The following is a 16,358-nucleotide window of genomic DNA, read 5'->3' on the forward strand; positions in this document are numbered from 1 at the left end:
ATGGAGGTCAATGTGATTTACACTTTCTCTTAAACATTTTTAGGGCTCAATTTGGTTTTTGTTTTTTTTTTTCCCTTTCTCGAATGAATTTTGGGCAAATCAACTTTGTACAAAAAAATTGTTGTTCTGAGCACTTATTTCATATTACAAAGTTTTTGGTAGAAAAGTGTATTGAAAAGAATGGGTTTCTGAATTGATCATGGTTGCATGTCCATGTCGTTTGATTGATATTGTTAGAACTCAAATTCGGCAGGGAAGACCTAATGCATCACTCATTTTCAGATTAATGATAGTTGGTACTTAATAAATTTGTCTGGTTATGGGTATGAATCATTAGCACATTCGTTCCGTGCAACATATTATCATATCTGGTGCAATAATTTCTATAGAATTGAAGCTGAATTCTTACTTTAGCTTTTAATGTTGTGGATATTTTTAAAACCATATATATGTCTGCTGGTTAACAAAACAGGTATGCAGCAGCGCCACATGAGATTTGGACAGATTAGGAATGGTTCATTAAGGACTATTTCTTTACCCGGCCAACGCTGGTCTCTGTGTTCCTCCTCATTGATGCCAGCATCCTTGTAAAAAGAATCGATCTTGATTATGCAAGCTCATTGGAACAAAATCAGGTTTGTAATGTCGTGTGGAATTATATGTACTAACTCCAACATACACACACATGATATGGTAAGATAAGTCTACGAAAGGAAAGAAAATGATCAAATAATACTACTGCTAGGAAAATAAGCTAAGGAAAATATATGTTTGGTGTACTTACAATTCATTTGATTGTTACTTTCATATTTTAGTTGGTGGGATGTATTGTGTGTATATTGATATGTGTAGGTAGCATTCTTGTTTAGCTGCTAATTATATAAGCATTATATTTATATATTTTATAACTAATATATACGATGAAGTATGGATGTACACTTGAAAGTTCTTTTCTACCTTTTGCTTTATCGGATATTTCATTTCCTAATCCCTATTTTCCATCCGAGCAATGACATCAGTGACATTGAGCAGGTTTCTTACTGTGCATTTTGATTTTTGGCTCTTGTTCCTGTTAGCCTTTTTTTCCCCTTAATAATATCCATTTTTCATATATTTTTCATAAAGCAATTTTTCGAACCTTGGTTAGTACTTTACATTTGGGAAATGCATAGCTTTCTCCTGGAAAAAAGCATGATTCATCGGTTTTCAAGGATCACAAGTTTAATATCCATTAGTAGATGGCTGCTAATCTCTTTAGGTGTGCAAGCTCCAAACTTTTTCCTTTCTCTTTTTTTATTCATTTTTCAGTTTGTGCTTATAGAAAATCACAATTTTTTAGAAGAAGTTACTAGTGATTCTTGCATACCAATTTTACGCAGAGCATATGATTATACAGTTGCATGATGATTCATGATTGGGAATGAAACTTGGTAGTTTGTTTGTGGCATTCGAGTGGTTTTGTGTACTCAATATCCCGACTGGTTAGTGGCTACCATCTAAATAATACCATATTTGAGATTTTCAATCCTACCAATTATGTAGTTTTAGCTCTCGTTAAATTATGGTCACATTACTCGAACTCTAAGTGAGCTTCAATTTTGTAACAAATCGTTTGCACTCACCGGTCAATGACGTGGTTGTAGCATGTTCAATTCTTGTGAATGAGTAATATGTGCTTTGCAATATTACAGAACCGGGTACAGCCTTTGACGGTCGTAACTGGCGGCCGCAATTAATCTATTTTAGCATTGCTGCCTCTACCCAAAGAAAAGTTCAAAGGCCTTTTACACCTTGGAAAGTTGTATTCGAACAACTCAGGAAAACATGTAAGCTTTCGAGACATCTCTTGATCCGGAATAGACTCAAACCCGCCAATATTGTTGTCAAAGTCATTTTGAAAAGAATGGAGAGGTGTGGAGGGTCGCATCTATGACAAGGTTGTTATCAAGCCTCATTTAACTTTTCATCCCCATAATATGGCAAAAGACGGAAGTTGAACAGTCAATCAATCACTCGAGAAGTTGTCTCCGTTCTCTCGATTACAAAAGACATTTCTTCAACATTGGCGAAAAGCTCGGAAATGAAGCCATTGATGCATCCTGAAGCACCGCCAAATAAGTTTCAATGGGAATGGAAACCAATGAAAAAACTAGAAGCAAGAAGTTTGCATACAAGGCACAACTCGCATGCAGTTAATAGTTCACCCATATGGAGCAACTTGTGCCCGAAGAGCAACTCGCCCACAAGGAGTGGTTCGTGCATAGATAATGAGAAACACAATAGAGATGTGCAAACAAATGCTTCTATTGTCGAGATGTGAGACAAAGAGCCCAAATTAGCAGCCCTCGAGGATGATAAGTTTTCTGAAGCTAACCTCAATATCATTGTGTGTGATCAAAATTTGGTATAAGCCTTGCAATATTTGACGATTTTATGGTCAATATGATTGAATTATTATCGAATGAATCTCTGATCTCTCATTAGCATCCATGGATGCTATAAGTTGATGCTGCAGTGAAAAAGGCTAACCTTGTCATGTTCGTCATCTATGAGGACAATATGACGCGACCTCTTTGAGTGTTTTTCTATCGTCAACGACGCTACAATAAGTTAAGTTCTAGTCCCAAAGGAAACCCAACAATCTGAAAGTTCAAGGTATGAGTTAAGGACGACTTATGGTTTAAAGAATTAGTGATTCGAATCGATGAGAAATCTCATAATTAAAGAAGGCATGCTACTTATAAAAAATTTTAGATTCTCTTGAAGAATTCAGTCCATCCGACATTTTTTAAAGGGGCATCTGTTACCTTGCCTCAAACACCTCGGATCGATGAGGCCTTATTTGACAAAAATCGAGCGAGGTCCAACAATGTCGAACGAAGTCCGGCCACATCAAGCGAGGCCAAGCAGTGTCGAGCAATGTCCAGCCGCATCGAGCAAGGTCTAGTCATGTTGAGTGATATCCAACAGCATCGAGTGAGATTTGGTTGCATCAAGCGAAGCCCACGCGTATTAAGCAAAAGTCTAGCAACATCGAAAATAACCCACACATCAAAAAAAGACCTAACACTCATAACTTAGGGGTTCTACCCTCAAAAGCGAGCTCAAAAGTACTATACATCGAGCCCAACAGAATTGAAGCCCAAAAATTAGATCAAGGGTGACTGCATTTATTGGAGAAGATTTTGGGGTTGTTGAATAAAATTGTTGGAGAAAGTTATGGGATTTCTCTCCATAATTTTTAGCATAATAAGGACAAGTGAAATTTATCCAATAATTTAAGCCCAAGAATAAAATGAGTCAAGAAAGAGAGAAAGACGACTCAATTATTTTAGTTTAATTTAGTAATATTCTTTTAATTTATGCAATGATCTTCCATTAGATTCTTATAATTTTTAACCGGGAGCTACTTTACCATATTCCGAATTCAATGGTGCAACCAGCCCCCCGAAACATCTCTCACAATGTGTTCAAACTGCGTAGGAAAGTCCCAAACCCAATCCCAGGGAACCAAATTGTAACCTTCATTAGCAGATTCATTTTCTGTGGTTTCCTTGATCAAACTAGAAGTTACCAAATCATGTCCACCACGATCGAAGTAAGCATATTGACACAAAAGTGCACGTAGAATCCCAAACGGAGTTATTCATGTTCAAGCAAGTTTGAGTAGGCTCCCCGTGCGGGGTCGGATCTGTCTTTTCTACGTGATATCTAGCCAACCAGAAGCAGTTATAGATGCTATAACAAAACTTGATTTTTTTTATTTATCTTCAAATTATTGACTTGAGATCTATCGTGCTTTTTAGTGGGCCAGGGAACCTATCGCAACAATTTTCCGACTTACCAAATCCAATCGACCGTCGAAGTCAAACTCCGAGCAATGAAAAAATTATAATTTGTTATAATAAATAAAATTATGATCCCAAATTTGAATTTTACTACCTACTTCTCATAACTCATTGTTGAAAGATAGGGGAAAAAGAACCTATTATTCTTCAAGAAGAGAGAGTTGGAAATTGTCATGAATGAGAATGAATGTGTGATATTAATACAAATGTGAGTCGTATAAATACGCGTCTTAGATTGTAATTAGGGTATAAATATGCATATCATGTTGTGAAGGAAATTAATCAGAAAATAAAACTAAAATTATTTGTCTTCTTTCTTTATTCTCTCTTCTAATCTCTCCGTGTTGCTATCCGCCATTACTGAGGATGTGACAATTTGATATCAGACATATATTCTTTGTTTCTCCTCTAATGCGCCTCTGATGATGCGATCCTAAACACAACGGTTGGATACTCTGGAACAACAAGTGACAAAACTTATGGACGGCCAAACAACTATATTCCAAGGCCATTTTCAAATGGAAACTAAACTGGAATCAAAGATAAATGCGAAGCTGGAGAGTTTAGGAGACCTGTTGAAGACTCAATATTTGGATTTCATGAAGGAACAACAAATTGGACTTTCAACTAGAGGTAAAGAACCTTTGGATCCTTCTGCTTCACATATTACTCTTGACTCTGTTGCTAAGCCTAAGGAATGAGGGGGAATATTGTCTTATATTCCTATGACTAGATTAAATGATTCGAACCACACTTTACACAATAATAAGTTGCGATTGGAGTTTCCAAAATTGAATGGAGATAATCCTAAACTCTGGTGTAGGAAATACACTAAGTATTTTTCTTATAATCTAGTGTCTGATTATGATAAACTTAGCCTTGCTGCTATAAATTTAGAAGGAGTAGCTGATAGTTGGCTTATGGACTATATTAAGGAAAATATTAATTTTTCATGCGATGAATTCTCTGGATTATTATTGGAAATATTTATAAATCCTGCTTAAAGGAGTTTAGTTGCTCATATAATAAGTTAAGACAAAACACCAATGTGCAAAACTATGATCAAAAGTTTGAAGAAAGAAGAGCTTTACTAAGAGAAGATAATAAAGCTTTGAGAGAAAAATATTTTGTAAAATTTTTTATTAGTGGATTAAAGGAGGCGATAAAGAAGTTTGTGACAATGCAAAAACCTATTACTTTGAGAAATGCCATCCAATTTGCCATCCAAAGTGAGGACATAGTCAATCTTCTCGCTATGGGACATAGAGGACTAAATAGAAGCGGCAATCCTCAATCAGCAACGCCAACAACTAAGATTGGTTCTGATATTACTAAGAAAAAGTTACCTTCTATTAGGAGGTTAGTCTCCTAAAAAAATGAAGGCTAAAAGAGAGAATAATTTATACTTCAATTTTGATGAGGTATTACATATATGATACATGTGCAAAAGTGTATTTGATAATGGGAGAAGAAAATAGGGAGAGTGAGAAAGAAAGTGGAATTCTCGAGTTTGAATAATGTCAACAAGTGTTGGACGAACCCCAAATCTCTTAATGTTGTGGTTGGTCAAGTTCCTTCCAACACCATTAAGTTGTTAGGAAAGTCTAATAGCTGTGAGTTAGTTATTTTGTAGGACTCAGGCAGCACCACACTTTTTTGGACCCAAAAACAGTCTCAAAGTTATGGTGCACAATGGAGTTAATTGATCCTTGGTTAATAACTATTTTCGATGAAAACAAAGTTGCATGCGAATCTAAATGTCCTATGTTTTCTTGGGAAAGTAGTAGTCACATGTTTAGTCCCCTTATGAGATTGTTGAAGTTAGGAGGTCGTGACATGGTTATTGGGGTGGGCTTGCTAAGTCAGTTCGGAAAGGTGACCATGGATTTTTCAGAGCATAATATTCAGTTTTGTTTTAAAGGAATGATGCTTAAATTTTTCAAGGAATTCAACCTGAGATTGCATTAAGTATGCTAATTGTGAACCACCTTAGTAAAGAGCTAAAAATGGAAGGCACCGTGGGTTTCCTATGCATTATATATGAACAAACAAGATGAGACATATGTTTGGTATCCATATATTGAGTTGTTGCTCCAGGAATTCAGCATATGTTCGAAGTCCTTACTGGATTACCCCCTAAGAAGAACATGGATCATGAAATCCCCACTAAGCCCAATATAGGACTATTAAGTAGTATGTTTATAGCTATCATATGTTTCAAATGAGAGAAATTGAGAAATTGGTAGAAGAGATATTTCAAACAGGGATTATTCGACCTAGTAGAAGCTTTTACTCCTCACATATGCTACTAGTTAAAAGGAATGATGGTTCATTGACGTTTTGCATCAATTATTGAAAACTCAATGCAGCTACAATTAAAAATAGCTAACTTATTCCCTTGTTATATTATTTATTGGATGAGTTAGGGGAAAAACCATTTTTTCAAAGATAGATTTAAGGTTGGATATCATCATATCAGAAGCATGATGAGGATATACCTAAGACAACATTTGTAATTGCCTCAAAATTGTATGAGTTCGTTGTAATGCCTTTTGGACTCACAAGTGCACCAGCCACCTTTCAAGCAGCCATGAATCAGATTTTTAAGTCTTATTTGAAATATTTCATCTTGATTTTCTTTAATGATATACTCATTTATAGCTTGAACATGGCCGAACATTTGAAACACTTAAGGCGGTGTTTAATATTCTGTCTCAGCATACCTTGTTTTCCAAAAAATCAAAGTGCAGTTTTGACAAGGCAGAGGTTGAGTATTTAGGGCACATAGTAAGGAATGGGTGTGTACATATGGATAAGTCCAAGATCCAAGCAGTGTTAGATTGGCCTACTTCATCTATTGTTTTAAGGCATTAAAAAGGTTCTTGTTCTTGGGCCTCACTGGATACTTCATGAAGTTTATTCAATATTATAGAGTGATTGTTAAGGCCTAAACTGATCTAACAAAAAAAGGCAAGTTCGTGTGGTCTTCAAAGGCTGAAGCTGCCTTCCAACTGCTAAAAGTACAATGGTTACAGCTCTAGTTTTAGCCTTACCTGGCTTCACCAAACCTTTCATTGTGGAGACCGATACATCTTACTAAGGTTTAGAAGTTGTTCTTATATAGGACTAGCACCCTTTGACTTTCTTAAGCAAGGTCTTAGATCCTAAACTTTTGGGGTTATCAATATATGATAATGAAGTTTTAGCCATTATATTGGATATGGAGAGTTGAGGTCTTATTTACTTCATTTCCCACTCATTATTAGAACGGACCATAAGAGCTTGAGATACTTGTTGGAATAGAAAATCTCAATGCCATTGCAACATAAGTATTTGACTAAACTTCTGGGATTTGATTACAATATTGACCACAAAAAAAGAACTGAAAATTAAGTGGTTGATGTGATGTCTAGAGTTCATATTTCAGATTAAGAAGAATTAGTTGAAGGAGAGTGTTCAACTATTAGTGTCTTTAAGCCTATATGGATGGGTGAAATTATCAGTAATTATAATATTGATTTGTTTCTCCAAGACATACTAGCTGAGTTGGTCACCTTGCTCTACAATATGGCTTTATACAACTATGATGAGAGGCTATTGAGGCACAAAGGCAAGTTGTTGGTGGGTTGTCCTGGGAATCTAAGGAATCACATTTTGAAAAAATTCCACAACTCCTATGTGGGGGGAGGGGTCATTTAGGGATTAATGTTACATTCAAAGGGTATCCAGTATGTTCTGGTGGCCAGGAATAAGGCAATATGTACAGACTTTTGTTGCCTCTTGTCAGGTGTGACAAATGAGTAAACATGAAAATAACGAAATTTCGGTTTGCTACAGCCCCTACCAGTTTCATAACAGGCTTGGACTCATATTTTCATGGATTTTTTTGAGCAATTATCTAAATCAGCCAACAAAGACACTATTTGAGTGATTGTTGATAGATTCATCAAATATGCTCACTTTGTTGCCATTGGTCATCCATTTAAAGCTTCAAGATTTTCCCAAGTTTTCTTACAATCTATCTATAAGTTGCATGGCTCTCATCACAGTGTCATTTCTGACAGAGACAGTTTTACTAGTCAATTTGGCAACAGATATTTAAGGTGTTGGAATTAAGTAGAGGTTAAGTGCTGCATACCATCCACATATTGATGGACAAACTAAGAGATTAAATTAGTGCTTAGAGTCTTACCTCAAGTGCATGTGTGGTTCTAATCCTAATTAGTGGTTTAACTGGCTTCTTATGGAAAAATTGTGGTATAATACTTCCTACCACACTCAATGGGTACCGCCCCATTCACGTATTATATGGTTTTCATCCTACACCATAGCTCTTTGGACCTATACCTTCTACCAATGTGGATGGGGTTCACGATCAACAACAAGCTTAGCACCTACTCAAGCAAGCCCTATTGGCAGCACTATCTCGTATGAAATATTATGTAAATTCTCATTGATGTGAACACGAATTTGAACAATGAGAGTTGGTTTACCTCAAGTTGATACCCTATCGCCAGCTTTCACTTCACTCCAAGGATGTTTGGAAGTTGTGCCCCAAGTACGTTGGCCCATTCAAGATCTTGGCTTGTGTTGGTCATGTCGCCTATTGCTTACCCATCTTTGCTCTCATTCATCCAGTTTTTTTCATCTCTCCTTTTGAAGAAACACATCGGCCTGCCATCTGATGTCACTATTTGTTTGTCTATTTTTTATGATTATGGGAGAATTTTGTTGCAAACAATCAAAATTTTCGCCTGTTGTTTGGCCAAACAGGAATCCTTCACCGGCAACTCAATTCCAAGTTCAGTAAGCTCACATTCCTGAAGAATAAGCTACTTGAAAATCTTTTAAGATTTTAACTCGTGCTTCCTGATTTTGCAACTTGAGAACAACTCGCGTTCTAAGGGGAAGTATTGTCATGAAGGAAAAGAAATGCATCATATTAATAAATGTGTGATTATTATAAATACGTTTTTAAAATTGTAATTAGAGTATAAATAGTGTATTGTACTGTAAAAGAAATTGGTCAAAAATAATATGTGAGTTACTTGTCTTATTCTTTTCTTTTTTTTTTTTTTAATTTTTTTATAAAAATTTTAAAAAAACAAAAAAAAAATCTATCAATTTTTTAAAGATTTAGATATGATAATTGCAACAAAATCTGATTTATTATTTCATCTCAATTAATTGTACATACTAGGTTTTTCATTGAGTATGATTCCTATTAATTCCTTAATATTTGTAGGTGAAACACTAAAAGCGTAATGACTTCGAAGTCAAGTTGAGTGGAGTTGCTTCTGGGATTTGTCCATCCCTGTCCTTACTTTTTGTTTTTTTCTCCCCCACCACCCACCCGGCCACTGTTAGGTTACGCTCAATAAAATAGTACTCCCTACATCCCAGTTACCATGTTCATCTTTATATTTACGTATGTTTCATTTATTTTGTTTTTTTAAAAAAAGAAAAAGAATAATACACTTTAATTTTATTTTAAATTTTTAAATTTATATTTTTAAAATGATAGGATAATTTTTTTTTAATATATTTTAAAATATTTACTAATTATATTCTTTATAAATTTCAGTGTCCATAGCAAATGGGACAATGGACGGATGGAATATACACTAATACACATTCGAATCCAACGTTGAGTTATTTTATTACACGAATCAAATCCAAAACGAAACCCCATTTGAAAAGTCCTCCGCCGGCACCGACGACGTAAGCACCTGAGAAAATTCCAAAATACTACTTAAGTATTATATACAATAATAACAATAATAATAATCAACCTACCCCTGCGTACGTATGCGCGTTCATTCTTTGTCGGTTTTTGAATTCAAACCAAACCCACCCCCATTCAATTCTTAGTTTGCTTCCCTGCCAATTTGGTGCCATACCATATCATGTCAATAAAATTAAACTACAAGTACATATATATATATATATATATATATTACGCGTACCCAAGATCCAGTCTTGCTTAATTGCCAGGATAGGAATAGGAATAGGAATAGAACAGGACCTCTTATTTTGATAATAGTAGTCAGCCTCCCCATAACCCAACTTGTTACTTAACAAACATTTTACTTACGTAACGCTTTAAACATAGTTTTTTCCCAACTGATCTGTGGGCTGCGTCAACTTGGTTAGGTAGGTAGTGAAAGATTACAAGGCTGGTCTTCCATCTGTTCAAGAAACTCTTTTGGTTGTAATCCATTCTTCATCTTGTTGCAAAAAACAAGATTCCAATCGAATTAGATTCACTTTAGTTTCCAATGAAATGAGGGAGACACTACTAGTACTTCACCTGTGTAGGAGATTCATATTAATAACATTCATGGTGTGCAGCAGCAGCAGCAGCAGCCTCAGCCACAGCCACAGCGTTTGGGCTCTCGACGGCGAAGGTAGGTCACTGTGTACATATGTACGTATGTATATGAATGATCATCTCTCTTCTATTGTGTTATTGCAGCAGCAGGGCGACAGTTACTGCAACTCGAAGCTCCTGTAAGAAGAATACCGCCGTTGCAATTGCACTTCCCCCCACAACCACCACCGAACTTACCTCCTCCGTCGTCTCCCACTGTCCGGCCACAATCTATTCCTACACCTGCCCCGGCCCCGGCCCCTTCGCCTTCATATGTCAATGTTCCTACATCATCACCTCCGGCTGCAACGCAAGCAGATGAAAAATCAAGAACATCTCTTGCAATCATACTATCTGCAGCCATTGGAGGCTCTGTACTGCTCCTACTTTCAATCGCCGCCATCTTGTGCTATCGAAGTGGCAGAGTCGCGGCAGTGAAGCCGTGGAGAACGGGATTAAGTGGACATCTTCAGAGAGCATTAGTAGCTGGTACTTTTACTTCACATGCGCAGCCGAGTGCTTGATTTGCTCGATTTCATTTAACTTAGGGAGGATAGATGTTTTTGTTGTCTCAGGGGTACCGAAGCTCAGGCGATCTGAACTCGAGGCTGCTTGTGAAGACTTCAGCAATGTGATCGGTTCTTTATCGGTTTGTACTCTGTATAAAGGCACATTGTCCAGTGGCGTCGAGATAGCAGTTGCTTCTATCGACACGGCGTCTTCGGCTGAATGGTCGAGCAGCGTCGAATCCCAGTTCAGGACAAAGGTAACTATCTATCTGTCTATCTTTTAACTCTATTTCGCCAAAGACTCGATACTTTTTACCACATTTCACATGTGATCTTCGTCGTCTCAGATTGATACACTGTCGAAGGTGAATCACAAGAACTTCGTAAGCCTGATTGGATACTGCGAAGAAGACGAGCCTTTCACTAGGATGATGGTTTTCGAGTACGCCCCCAATGGAACTCTCTTCGAGCATCTACACAGTGAGTATTATATCCAATTCTTTCCATCGAAGAACTCGTAGCAGAGATCAGTTCTTTATTGTTACCTTGCTTCATTTTCGTGGCAGTAAAAGAAGCCGAGCATTTGGACTGGGCCGCACGGCTGCGAGTGGTGATGGGAATCGCGTACTGCCTCGATCACATGCACCGGATGACACCACCATTATCCCACAGAAACTTGACCTCTTCGTCCATTTACCTAACCGAAGACTACGCAGCCAAAGTATCCGACGTCATATTTTGGGACAAAGGTCCTGCAGTCGAGCGCCCCTCCACTCCCCCAACCGACGTGTACAGCTTTGGCGTTCTGCTGTTTGAAATAATCACCGGAAAGCTCCCATACTCGTCTGGCGATGATTGGCTCGAGGACTGGGCATTTGATTACCTTAGGAGTGTGCAATCCCTTACCGAAGTGGTCGATCCAACTCTGGGAACATACAGAGATGATCAGCTTCAGCAGCTTAAGGGAGTGACAGAGTCCTGCACTAATCCTGACCCGCGGCAACGGCCATCTATGGCTGATGTTTGCACAAGGCTGAGGATGATAACAGGGATCGGAACTGACAGTGCCGTTCCTAAGTCGTCGCCTCTCTGGTGGGCAGAAGTTGAGATACAGTCTACTGAGGCTGGGTAAAAATTGAACCAAGGTGACAGATATACAGATGAACTAAATTACTGTAATTATTTTACTGAAAATTTCAATATGTTTTGAGGTATATAACAAGGCATGACCATGTAAGTTCAGCAATAATATTTAAGAACCTTCCTAGAGAGCTTAGAACTTGGTTTTACCTCTTAAGAGCTTCTCAGGAAGATGACTGCAGCCAAACCAATGATTCATCAGTTCAGGGGTTTCCTGCATGATTTCTTCAAGATAAATGTATTTAAAATGTAACCCAGGATATGAAAAAACAATGTAGAAAGTGAGCAAGAGAGTACAGGCTGACTAAAACAGAGCCAGCAAGCTCCAGGACAGAAGCACAAATATATCCCTAAGAGGTTCAGAGTTCCATTGGCATTGCAAACATTTTGTTGATTTCATCAATTGCCTCTTTAGTGCACATAGTTTGTTCAAACAAATCGCTTTCTTTTCTGGTAGACGAGCTCGTGAAGGATTTCCCTTGTGGATTATCAAATTCATCGTCGGGGAAGATTAAAAAACCTGACCGATCATTCACCATGTCATTGGGTGCTTTGTCCTGATCCAGGGAACCATGTTTTGTAGTAAAACCTTGTGGTATCAGGGATTTGTTGTTGATGTCATCTTTTCGCTGAATGGTTTGCGGTTCATCATCGGGGAGTATCATAAAGTCCGCACAATTGTTTTTCACATCAGGCACTCTGTTGTGTTTTTTTGATCGGCCTTTCCTTGCATATTCTATTGGCTTTCCAAACATGCTGTTGATATCATTCATGGCCTCCTTGAAGTTAATTGTCGGTTCTACAAGGCCGTGGTGCCAAACATTTTCTACCTCTGGTTCCTCCAAGATAGTTGATCCTACAAACCGAGAAACAACTGTATCCTCCCAGAGTCCAGCCTGGTGTGATCTCCTAGGATTTGTAGCTCGAGAACACTCTGAACGGATATCATTCGGTCGAGCAAAGACAGATGCATGTTCACCTTGCACACTAGATGTGCTTGGATTGGAGGACTTCTGACCTTGCACACCTTTCTTTGTGCATTCCTCTTGATCATTTATTTCCTCACTGTCGACATAAATAGCGAATGGTCGGTCCAGTGGTTGAGCTACATCTCTTTCATATGTGGGATTTGATGGATTCTTCAATGAAGCATGGTCTGTTACTACAGATTTGGTCTCTGTGCTCTCATCAGAGTAGACCTTGAATCCAGTATTTGAGTTGTTACCGGTTTTGGACTGACTCCGTCTTGCTCTACCACCAATTGATGGCTCCAAAGGCTGTTGGAACATGCTGTTGATGACATTCATGGCTTCCCTTGTATTAATGGTAGGTTCCACCAGGCCATGATGCCGAGCATCTTCTGCATTAGATTTCCCAATAATGGCACTGTCTACTAACTTAACAAAAACTGTATCCTCGCTACAACCTTTAGTATCCTCCTCTTGCTTTTCTTCTTCCTCGTTTACAGAATCGCTCACATGTGCCTTTTTCACAAGTTGATCATTGAGTATTCCAATATAACCAGACTTTGCTTCCATTGGTCTCTGGTTAGCTTCTTTCACAGGTACCTTCTCATTTTCAATATCAGCAAACTTAGCTTGTGTTTCAGGCACATACTCTTTATTACATGATCGCGCAACCTGTTCGGGTTTACAATTCAAAGCTCTTCTGTTTGATAACCTAGCCTGTGTCTGAAGATGTTACCCATGTTTAGGATTAACAGCAGAATTCCTACAAACAAAGCAAGTGTAATGTGCATGATGTTGATTAAAAATACCTGAGCTCTTTTGTTCTTATGTCGCTGCATCCGGTGAAGAAACTGTTCATATGACTTCTGCAACTCGTCAGCAGGTTCAGCAAGGCTATAAAAGCGGGAAGAAATATGGAATTTAACAAGGTGGATGACTAACTGTATTATATCATGATATCAAAATATATATAGAACACTCTGCTTTGTTTGCACACCAACTTTCACCCATTTGGCATTATTTATTCACCTTTGGTAAAATATCACATCAAATACACTTGTTTTCTCACAAAACATCAAATCAAAATATTAACTTTTTACTTTTTCCAAACTTCCAAAACTCCAAAAGTTTCTTTCTAAATGGAGTTCATATTTTTATAAAGCACAATATACGATGATCTTGTTCAAATACTACTTATAGCCCAAATCAATTTTGAAACCATTTATCATAGCTATAGCAGAATTTCACTAGGTTCTGGATTCTAATGGCATGAAGAAATTTGCCCAAAAAAAATTTAAAAGCAGAAGATAAACATAAGGAATGACTAGGTCCCTATGAACAATGTGAAAGGCATCAAAGATAGAAACTGCAACTCAGATGTTTATTTGATATTTTATTCCTTATGCAACAAATGAAAACTCATTATGGATGCATCTGAAACCATTATTATAACAAGCTTAATAATATCCTAGCAACAACGTTCGTATTACAATAAAAAACATAACGCCTTACTTCTGGACGCCCATATGATAAATCCTCTCAGCTGCATCAAACTTCTTTATCTTCTCATAGTAGAGAGCATATGCCTGGTAAAACAAAGACTTCTTCATCCCAATCCGATTCATTTCCATTGTTCTCAAAACAGCCTTTGGATCATCAACGAAGTCCAGCTACAATATGCATACAGCCATACAAGATGAGTAAAATTGTTGGAAAAAAAGTGAACCAAGATAACTTGTTTGTGTGAAAAAAAAAAAAAAAAATGACTAAAACACACAGAACAATGCAGGAGGAGATTTATTCAACTCTACATCTTCATTTTCTTGGGTACAACAGGTATTAATAGTTCTTAATGCATACACTACTATATTACCATTTCTTTTATCAGGCACAAAACTCAACTAAATGGCATCGGTAACTCTTGCAACCTTCAGAGCTCAATTAAATTTCTTAGAGTAATCCTACTAGTTTCATCTGTATCACCATCAATTCTGCTAATTAAACATACAGAAACCTCTCTTGATAATAGATAGAATAATCAGCAGCAAGCATTACCATATAAGAAATACAAAGTATATCTATCCGCTCCCTAATCCTACTCCATACCTCAAAACAAACCTAACTATAGACATTGCCTCGTTCAACGAGGATTACAGATCACCAATGCACAAAAACAAAGTATATTGAAGACAAAACAAAACGAGAATCTCAGCCAACAAACAACATTGAACACATATAACACTTTATTTATCGCCATAAATAAAGGAAGAAATACCAATTGCAGCCAAACGCGAAGATAGCGCATATCATTACTGTAGCGGCCGTCCGTCAGGAACGCCTCCGCGCATTTCTGAAGAAACCGAGGTAGCTTCTCCTTCATAAGCTGCGGAGGCAGAGCCTCCTTCATCTTCTTCACCCCACTACCGAAAAAACACAAAATTTAAACAGAAGGAAATCAATCAGCAGTAGCGAATCCATCAAACACAGAACAACAGAGAGGAGTTAAAATACTTACCGGAGCCAAGGAAGGAGAGGATCGCTCCCATTATAAGATCTAATATCGGAAATCAGCGAGGCGAACAGGTTATCATAGAGACCATTGCCGTGGTTGGACATCGGTTGAGTATCTTGGTTGCTGCAGGATGGATCTGAAATTGTAACTCTTCTTGGGAAAAGCTTCCGTTGGGGTTGGGAAGCCATTTTAAATTTGATTTGGGCGGTACTTATTGGATATTGAAATAAATTTCTCAAAAATATTAATTTAATGGACAGACCAAATTTTAAAAAAAAAATAATAATAAAAAAATATATATATATATACAAATGATTTAATTTAAAAAGTCAATTAATGAAAGTCTATTGTTTCACGATCATAAGTCCAACCTCCACACCATCGGACCATCCCTCACTCTTCAAACTATTGATGATATTGTTTGTGGTACAATTGATTTAACATTAGATCTCAATTAAATATATAAAATATGAATATTATTTTGTAAAGAAATAAAATCTTATATAATACAAATAGATACAAAATATATTTATTTATTTATCATTAGCAAAAATTAATTTTATAAAAAAATAGAGAGTTTTAAACATAAATATATATATTTGTTAATTGAAGACAGATACAGACTTAAAGGTGTTTTGAATGAGTATTACAAATTTAATTTAATTGATTTATATTTGTTAAGTGTGTTTAATATTGATAAATTTATAAAAAAATAAAGGGTCATCCGCAATACATTTCTTAATTATACTTTACTTAAATTATTATATCTATATTAACGGACACATATTATCCGAGAAAGGAGGGAGTAAAAATGAATTAATTATGGTGTGTTTCTTTTGGCGAATTCAAAAATTTGTCAATGTTTTGTCAATATGTGGTTTAGAGCATCTGCATCGAGGGGTTCTTTCCCCTGCAGAAATCTCCACGTCAATGCCACATCTTTTGGAGAGTGAGGGATGGTCCGGTGGTGTAAAAGTTGGATTTGTGACCGTGAAGTTGAGAGTTATTTTT

At 37.0% G+C, this 16,358-nt stretch overlaps 2 protein-coding genes across 3 annotated transcripts; one reads left to right on the forward strand and one right to left on the reverse strand.

Annotated features, from left to right (window-relative positions):
* Window positions 1–10,451: 10,451 nt before the first annotated feature.
* On the forward strand, window positions 10,452–11,975 carry LOC127256082 (probable inactive receptor-like protein kinase At3g56050; the record flags this gene model as incomplete). Its single annotated transcript, XM_051281914.1, has 4 exons — window positions 10,452–10,707; window positions 10,794–10,984; window positions 11,075–11,207; window positions 11,294–11,975. Coding segments are annotated over 4 exons (1,146 nt in total), but the record flags the coding sequence as incomplete, so codon positions are not given.
* Window positions 11,965–15,515, reverse strand: LOC127256490 (uncharacterized). Of its 2 annotated transcripts, none has more exons than XM_051282525.1 (5): window positions 15,351–15,515; window positions 15,111–15,255; window positions 14,348–14,505; window positions 13,645–13,729; window positions 11,965–13,552 (listed from the first exon to the last, which is right to left on the reverse strand). In XM_051282525.1, exons 1-5 carry the CDS (start codon window positions 15,449–15,451, stop codon window positions 12,227–12,229), a joined length of 1,815 nt encoding a protein of 604 aa, XP_051138482.1. In that variant the 5' UTR covers window positions 15,452–15,515; the 3' UTR covers window positions 11,965–12,226. The 2 variants fall into 2 exon arrangements, with proteins under 2 accessions (XP_051138482.1, XP_051138481.1); XM_051282524.1 differs by having other exon boundaries at window positions 11,965–13,558.
* Window positions 15,516–16,358: the final 843 nt, after the last annotated feature.

This window comes from Andrographis paniculata, unplaced genomic scaffold (genome assembly GCF_009805555.1).
Source record: "Andrographis paniculata isolate CXL003 unplaced genomic scaffold, ASM980555v1 Contig55END, whole genome shotgun sequence".
In the NCBI taxonomy this organism is placed as follows: domain Eukaryota; kingdom Viridiplantae; phylum Streptophyta; class Magnoliopsida; order Lamiales; family Acanthaceae; genus Andrographis; species Andrographis paniculata.